Source organism: Archocentrus centrarchus, chromosome 2 (genome assembly GCF_007364275.1).
Source record: "Archocentrus centrarchus isolate MPI-CPG fArcCen1 chromosome 2, fArcCen1, whole genome shotgun sequence".
NCBI classification, from domain to species: domain Eukaryota; kingdom Metazoa; phylum Chordata; class Actinopteri; order Cichliformes; family Cichlidae; genus Archocentrus; species Archocentrus centrarchus.
Genome location: NC_044347.1, coordinates 25,285,380 through 25,293,418, shown reverse-complemented (window position 1 = coordinate 25,293,418; position 8,039 = coordinate 25,285,380). Strand labels below are relative to the sequence as shown.

Here is an 8,039-nt window from a genome sequence, read left to right as displayed (position 1 = left end):
TTAAATCCATATTGTGCCTGCGAGGCAGACTATGCTAACTATGCAAACGATCCCGGGCTTTTCTTTGTTTTACAGATAAACCCTCGGCTTCCTCAATGACAAGGTGGGAGGGAGGGAGGTGAGGGGGGGTTAGAGGAATCCTCTCGCTGTTTCATAATTGTATGAATTTTAAATACACTGTCATAAGATCCTCTTCCGCATTCACAGCAGGGAATGGGACTATCATTATAATATTAGAGCTGCAGAGTTAGCTGACCGTGAAGAGGCAGGCAGCCCCTGCACCTCTGCTCACACATGCGGCCCAGATGGCCAAAGACGCAGGCTTTGGAAACACACTCGGCCTTGTGTGTGTGTGTTTGTTTCCTTCAACATCTCCGCCGCCTCTTATTTTATTCCTCAAGACAACTGCATTAAAATGTATTTAATCGAGGAAAAACACCGCATATTTCAGCGAATCTGCTGTTTTTCAGCTGCATCAGCAAAAAATAATTTCAAACAAATTTCCTTAAATTACACTTCCAACTGAATTCAAGTCCTATGAATATTCAGTCACATATTATAGCGGACAGTGACGTTAAATTAGTCCTTATATTAGTATGGGGCCCCTGGAAGCCCCTTGAAGGACCCCTGGAGGTTTTCAGTGGCTGCAGGAGATGCTGCAGGGCCAGTTATTATAACAATCTATCCGCATCAAATCTGAGCTCTGCTGCCACCTCAGATTCACCATGAAAAACAAAGAAGAAGAACAGTGATACATAGAGCCCATGACTTTTCAAACTATTTATGTAATTTAAACTTTTCCCTATAAATTCGTTTCTTCACGGGTGAACATCCGCAGTGTTGCCCGCTGATTGCTTTGAGGAATAATGTACAAACAAATAAAGATTTTTAAGGTAAAATTGTTCATTAAAATCTGTAACCTGCCTTTAAAATCCCCGGTCGTCATTATTGAAATCAATTATTAACGCGTTATGCCGCGCGCTTATTAAATCTCTGCTCTATAGGCAGAGCGCACTTGAAATAATTAAAGCTCCTGAAACGCGCAGGCCGTGAACTCCTCCGCTGCAGACCTCTGCAGGCTCGTTAGCTCTTAATTAAATAATCCGAGCCGCGATCGGTTGTACAGAAGCGCCGGAACAAACAGAAACAATGCTGATCGAGTCAGGCTGTGACGGCCGCGCGTGTCCACAGCTCACGACCTGAAGTCATTCACTTTTACTTAAAATTAAAAATAAACTCAAGGGGAGATCTCTCCTATTCTTTCTTCACCCGTTCCAGAAATGAAATATGGAGTTATGTATAGCTGGAAATAAATCGGCAGGGATACTAAAAGCCTCAAATGCCTTTTTTTCCCCCATAAAAGGTTCAGTTTTAATCCGAGTTCTAGGAAGGATTTTTGCAAGGAGGGGGTGATCTGAGGATTCACACTTGATTTGATCCAAACTTTGATCTAAACTCCAAATATTAGAATCGGTGTTACTGTGACGTGGACAATAAAAATGAAAGTGAGAGAGAATAAAAAGTATAAATTCCTTCTTAATAATTGGGAAGAACAAAAAAAAAAAAAAAAAATAAAGCTCCCAAAAGTGGACAGAAAATTCACAGCGTGTAGTTTTTGATACTAAAATAAAGATGTTTTTAATTTTCAGACATCTCCCTGGGTTTTGACACTTACTCCTCTTGCGCTGCGCATGCGGAGAAATCAGAGCTCTTTTTTTAAGTGCGAGCGCATTTTTCATATTTAGACAAACTTATACAGAGCCCATTGAGTTTGTCTGCTGTTGTTGACCTTGGACACACACACACACACACACACACACACACACACACACACACACACACACACACACACACACACACACACACACTCGCCTTGTCACAGAGTTCACAGCCAGGCTCCATCTAACCTGAACCTGAGGTCAAGCCAGGCCAAGCAGGCCGTGCAGGAGAGACGCGTTTCTCCCCAAAGACGACGCATTTCGTCAGGATTAACTCCAGCGTCTCCGGGTGAAAGTTGAGCAGAGGGCTGAAAACTTGTAAATGCCCAGAATAGTTTTAATAGGTGAAACTGTGTCTGTTAAGAAGGCGGTGAAACAGGAACTGCGGGTGGCTTCTTAAATGTGCGTGCGTGTTATATTTCCGTCTCTGCCCATCACCTCAGTTTAATATCAAACCCCTGATAAAGACTTCAAATCATCCGCTGAGTTATGCAGACAGAAAGAATTTAAAAGCCTATTAATTATACTTTCCTCCTTTAAACTTGCTGTTACATTATAGCAAACGGTTTTATAGCCAAACACGCATTTATATGTTGGGGCGTGCAGTTAATGTAGTTCCAGTGAAGAAATTATAACTAAAATTCCTATAAATTCACAATATTATAAAGAATCATTATGACATGTACTAAGAGGTTATTATAGATTTAAATATGTTTTATTCTCAAATATGACAACAAAACTTTTTTTTTTTTAAATCTGTGGAAATGTATGTAGGAAATAATAATTTAACCCATTAACTCTCTCTCTCTCTCTTTTTTTATTTCAGACTACATGTGAACATATTAAAATCTTTGGCTTGTTTGCGGACTGATGTGTTGAAGGGGAAATATGGCGCAAATGTGGGGGGGAGGGGGGGGGACAGGAGACCACAAGAACCTATAGAGCCAATCCTAAAAACAGCGAGAACAGACAGAAAAGGAACCGCATGAGAGATGAGCCTGAAATTAAATACCGTATACAACAGGATAACTGTGTGGCTATATAAACTTTAATAACGAGCGTTCATTTATATAACTATGTCCATATACTGTTACCATAAACAGAAATCTGTGTTTTTAAATAGCGTTTCCCCCTCTTCCAGTTCATTATGTCCAAAAGAGTCCGGCAGCGGCCCCGCGGCGCTCAGAGTCCGGGCCGCTCACTCGCTCTCCTCCTTCTCCTCCTGCACGGTGGTCGTTGAATGGTTGTAAAGTCCTTGAGCCATGAGCTGCAGGGCCAGGCCGTTTTTGTAGCCGCTGGCCTTTTTAATCTTGGCCCTCTTATTCTGGAACCAGATTTTAATTTGGGACTCGTTCAGGTTGAGTTCCTGGGCCAGAGACTGTCTCCGCTGCTCCGTTATGTAGCGGTTGGCCTGGAACTCGGTTTTCAGTCTCTGCAGCTGCTCGGCCGTGAACGCCGTCCTGGGCCGCTTGTCCTCCTTGCCGCTCTTTTTCTTTTTCAGTTTCCGTGTCCTTGGGCCTGGTGTGGAAACAACAATGGGAAAGAAAGAGTTATTCTAAGGCTGGACCCCGACACAATGTGGCAGCAGGTTGCTGCGATTAAAAAGGGAATCATCACAAGCTTTTATCGACTGTGCGTCTCGCTCTGAGTGATGATAGCGCCTTATTATCTGCTCAGTATGCTCAAATGTAGGTCACCAGTCTGTCTGCGAATGACTGATTCGGTCAGTGTGTTGACTCTTCACAGTATCGGCGTTAAATTCAAAGCTACGCCTGTTTTCTTACGGGCCTGAAAACACAAACCGGGAATGATTTCCACGAAAATAAACTTTTATAGTGAAAATCGTAGTGAAATAGTGGCTAATACCACACAGAGAAACTCTGCAGCATAAACACAGCATCCTGCCTGGCTGCAGGCTGCACAAAAACAGTGATTTCTCCTTTTAAATCAATAGCAAATAAATACAAACCCATGGGGGGAGTTGTGGGAGAGGTTCTGAGGCCAGGCGCTAACGCATGATTATTCATTAGTCTTTGACGTGCTGAAGGCCTGTCTAACAGGTGAGTCTTTGTGACTTTCTTAGACGTGGGAGAGAAATTAGCCAATCAGAAGAGAGCAGCAGCAACCCAAACAACCTGAAGGGCAAAAACATGCCCCGCTGCAAATTACAGGACTTCTTAAAATGTTCAGACAATTTAAAAGTCTCCCACTGCCCCCATCTCGGTGCCTCAGGTTTGGATGTTTTTGAGTGGAAGCGCAGAGCATCAGACCCACAAAACAAGCAGCAAAGCAATGCCACAGTTCAAGTGAAATGATCTGCTTTGGACAAGAGCCCCCCTGCAGATTCCACCGCTCCTCAACATCATCCTGCCTGCAGTACAATTAATGGAACCCATCCGGGGCCGTTTAATCAGTTATGACTGCGGCACAGCGTTGGTGTAAGGAGAAATGCGCCCTGAACGCACCATCAAATAAAGCTGAAGCAGCAAAAAAAAAAAAAAAAAAAAGTCGAATGGGAACTTGGTCACGTAGCTGAACGTGTGGGTGCGCATTGATCGGTGGGAACACGCCGCAGATAGCGCTGATTTACTGAGGAGCGCAGCGGATCCACCGTGTGCAGCCAAACGCTATAATGGCGCACGTTTTATGCAACAGGACAAAGAAAGCGCTCTGACACGCTGCAGGCAGAAAAGCTTCAACTCTGATCAAATATTTCATGTGAAGAGAAGTCGCCAAAGAGCCTCTGACCTTCACTTCGACACAGCCACGACCATTAAAGCCAATGAAACCATCAGACACAGGCCTGCCTATGAGCTATAGGCAGGATGAACTCACACACACACACACACACAGTTTCAGAGATAAATCAGCATTCTGTATGTTTGAATTACTAAACATTATATGGATTTACACAGATGAGCCTTAAATTTTCTAGACACTGAAATCTTTAATCTCCTTCAGATTGTCTCTAAGCATGGACTCCATCATCCGCTTCAGCATCGAGCTCAGAGTCAGAAAAGCTTTCACGTTAAAGTAAAAAAAAAAAAAGAAGAAGAAAGAAAAGCTCTGAAACGCTTTCAGAAAAATTAAATACATCAGCAGCGGAGCTTCTGTAACGACCTCTTTTTCAAGTAGTATTATTTTAGGTTATAATCGTCGTAAAATCGGGAACAAAAACATAAAAACATTACAGCTGAAGCTTTGTCCAACAAAATATGATCCTTAAATTAAGCCCTGAAAACGCTGACAATTCATTTTATTTTGAAATGAGCGCGTAGATTCGTAGTTTGGCACTGGCGTTGTTGTTGGTTTGTTTTATACTAGTTTAGTGTTTCCTCTTAGCAGGAAAAACTAACGCATGTAAAAGATAAGCAGCTCAGATGTAAGTATTTAAAAAAAAAAAAAAGGTCAGACATTTTTTTTGCTCTAACGAAAACAAAATAACCTAAATCTGCACACGACCCTGAGATCAGTTTTCAGTCTAATGTGCTTCAACTTCACACTGAATTACTTTGATTCCTTAAGTTTTACTGTAAACACAACAACAAAAATCCCCCAAAACAAAATGACAATAACTCACACAATCCCATAACTCCTAATGCGATCCTGCTCATTTTCGGTTACCTCGTGTATTATAAATTACTAATCACTTTTATCTCTGTAATGTCTTTTCAACACATTATTCCACAAGTCTTTTGTTTTTTTAACATTTATTTTGATTGGCTGGGTTAAAGATAAGCTCCGAAAGGTTATAGGAAAAAAAAAAAACATGTATACACTCATATTTCAATTTTAAACTCCCGCTAACACCTCGAAGAAGTTTATTAATGCAGTGGAGGAAACAACAGTTAACGCAGCAACGCTCCCCGGCACTCCAGCACCCCACTCGGCGTGATTCGGGGACTACTAGCGCCTTACCAGATGAGGGCCGGTCCGAGTACCGCGTACAGTAAACCCAAGCGGGCCACAACAGCGGCTGGCTCTCCTTCGCCGGGGTCGGAGACCCTGCATTGCTGCCACTCATGACCATAATTGACGAGGGGCTGTCTGCGTATCTGCCAGTCCCGTTGCTCGTCGCTTCGCACTGTTTCGACGAGTTCTGCTTGGACGAGGGGGAAGAGGACGTGGACGACGACGAGGAAGGCGACGACGAGGTGCTGTCGCTGCTGCAGTTGGAGTCCAGGCAGAGGCTGCCGGTGTGCAGCGGCCTCGCGCCCAGCGGGTTGACGTTTTCTCGACCCGACGTCTGGCTCCGGTCGCGGTAGCTCGGCTCTTTTCTGCAGCCGAAGTCCGGCCGGAGGATGTTATCTATGAAAAAGTTCGTGGTTCTGTGGGCCTGCTGGGCGGCCTGGTGGGGTAAAATCATAGCAGGGGACGGCAGGTTCGGCGACAGGGACACGCTCTCCTCCTCGGTCGTGTCCCGGCCGCTGTTGGGCTCCTTCTGCTCTTCCATAGCTGGTGACCGTGAAAAATTTCGGCCTCTCCACGCCACAAACTCCACTTGTTGCTCCCTTTCGGTATCCAATTCAGACGGACAGCATGCACAAACAAGCCTTTTGACTAGAATAAATACCTGCCTTCATTAAAAATATCACCTAAAGCTGCGGCATGTCATCTCCTAATAGTCTTCCTGGCACAGCGAACAGCTCCACGTTGCAGCCAGTGTCCCTGCCGCTCCTCGGTGCAGCATAATATCTGAGTGCGCTCTTCCCAAACTCCCCTAAAGCCGTTATCTCGTCCCGTGTGTGTGTGTGTGTGTGTGTGTGTGTGTTTTTTTCCCTTTCTCTTACACCCAGCCGGAAGCACGTGTGCGCGTACACACAAAGCAGCGGGCCAATCCGGTGCTGAGATCGCCCCTGTCACAATTGACGTCGTCCAATTAGAGCTCCGGGTTCGCTGCGAACGAGCGAGCACGCGCGCATCGTAGCCCGCGCTTGGTTGGATCGATTTGGGGATAGGCGCACGTGCACACACGTAATACACACAGCAAAACAAAAACAAGAGCGGGGGAGCCTCCATTAAAGATGCCGTTCAGCAGGCTAAGCTATTTTATTACTCATTAATACAGCTTCCTAAAGCACTCTGAGTGTTACAGACTAGCCTACTACTTCACTGTAAGGCCACTGTATAAATATGATAAAGGTATAATTAAAAGAAATAAAAAGTTTAATAAAAAAAAAACTACTAGCCTATTTAGTTTTGTTTTAAGTTTCACTGTGAGGCCTTTCCTGTTTAAATTCTTCAGATATTAACTTAATTTTGCAGAGTAAATCCTGTTAAATGTAAATTAGGCTACATTACATCATTAAGACTAACATTAAACCTCAAAAATATGTGGCATTTTACTTGCAGTGTTTTAAATAAACATTTTTAAAATATATTTGTGTATCTGCCTTCATATCAGATATGAATCTCCAAAAAATAAAGAAAGAAAGAACTGTTAAATATACAAAAATGGCTCCTCTGTCATAATGTACTAAATTCACACCGTGGATTGCAGCATTAGTTTTTACAGTGAAAGCACATCTTACAAAATCACAGTAACTTTGTTTTCCTTACTTTACCATCAAAAACGTCTACACAGTGCATCCACCTTACCCCCGCACTGACTTACACCTCTTTAAGGCTTTGATTAGTTTTCATGGGGCGACTAAATAAATAAGAGCATGCCTAAAATATGATAAAAGCGTTGATTTAAGGGGTGAGGGGCATTGTAGTTAAAAAAACAAATCATAAAGAAAACAGAGGTCTGTATATTCTCATGACTCCCTTTTGCAGCTGTAATTTTGATTTAAAGTGCGGAATTTGCTGACAGCACCACAAAAACAACCCCGTTAGTGTTGCCCTTTGATACTGAAGTTCACAGGAGCCCGCCGGGGCCTGGAGAGCAGGAGCGTGTCTCCGTGAGAGGTGCTCGTTTCTTAAAGATCTTCAGAAATGGCCACGAAGCTCTAATTGGCGATTTGAAATAATAATATTAATGATAATAGCGACAGCATGAAAGTGGGGACGTGTTGATGGTTAACACCGCCGCAGTGAAATCTTTATCCGCGCAGGCCGGACTGAGAAACCATGGCTACTTAATTAAATTCCAATTAGGACAGTATCAATATGGTGTTTAGCCGCAGTGCCATTGTGGGTAAATGAGCACTCAGTCCTGCTCTTATCTGGCGCCGCAACGAGAGGGCTGCTTGAGAGGAGCTGCAAAAGATAATTTATAGCTTTTAATTAGTCTTCATTCCGCCCGATCTGCCCGGTGTTCATCACGGGGAGCGGGGGGCTGAATAAAACCCGAGTCAAAAGCGCTGTCACCGGTCCCTG

General features: G+C 43.7%; 1 protein-coding gene across 2 annotated transcripts; it reads right to left on the bottom strand.

Moving 5' to 3' along the window:
* Positions 1-2,488: 2,488 nt before the first annotated feature.
* Positions 2,489-6,452, bottom strand: LOC115795807 (homeobox protein engrailed-1-B-like). 2 transcript variants are annotated; one of them, XM_030751906.1, is made up of 2 exons: positions 5,637-6,452; positions 2,489-3,248 (listed from the first exon to the last, which is right to left on the bottom strand). In XM_030751906.1, exons 1-2 carry the CDS (start codon positions 6,169-6,171, stop codon positions 2,917-2,919), a joined length of 867 nt encoding a protein of 288 aa, XP_030607766.1. In that variant the 5' UTR covers positions 6,172-6,452; the 3' UTR covers positions 2,489-2,916. The 2 variants fall into 2 exon arrangements, with proteins under 2 accessions (XP_030607766.1, XP_030607774.1); XM_030751914.1 differs by having other exon boundaries at positions 2,489-3,236.
* Between the last annotated feature and the right edge of the window lie 1,587 nt (positions 6,453-8,039).

Bases quoted from the DNA above. Each gene is read 5' to 3' on its own strand.
- LOC115795807 (XM_030751906.1), bottom strand. From the start codon at position 6,171: ATGGAAGAGCAGAAGGAGCCCAACAGCGGCCGGGACACGACCGAGGAG. The intron at 3,249-5,636 runs GTAAGGCGCTAG...TTCCCATTGTTG, and splicing joins CTCGGACCGGCCCTCATCTG to TTTCCACACCAGGCCCAAGG.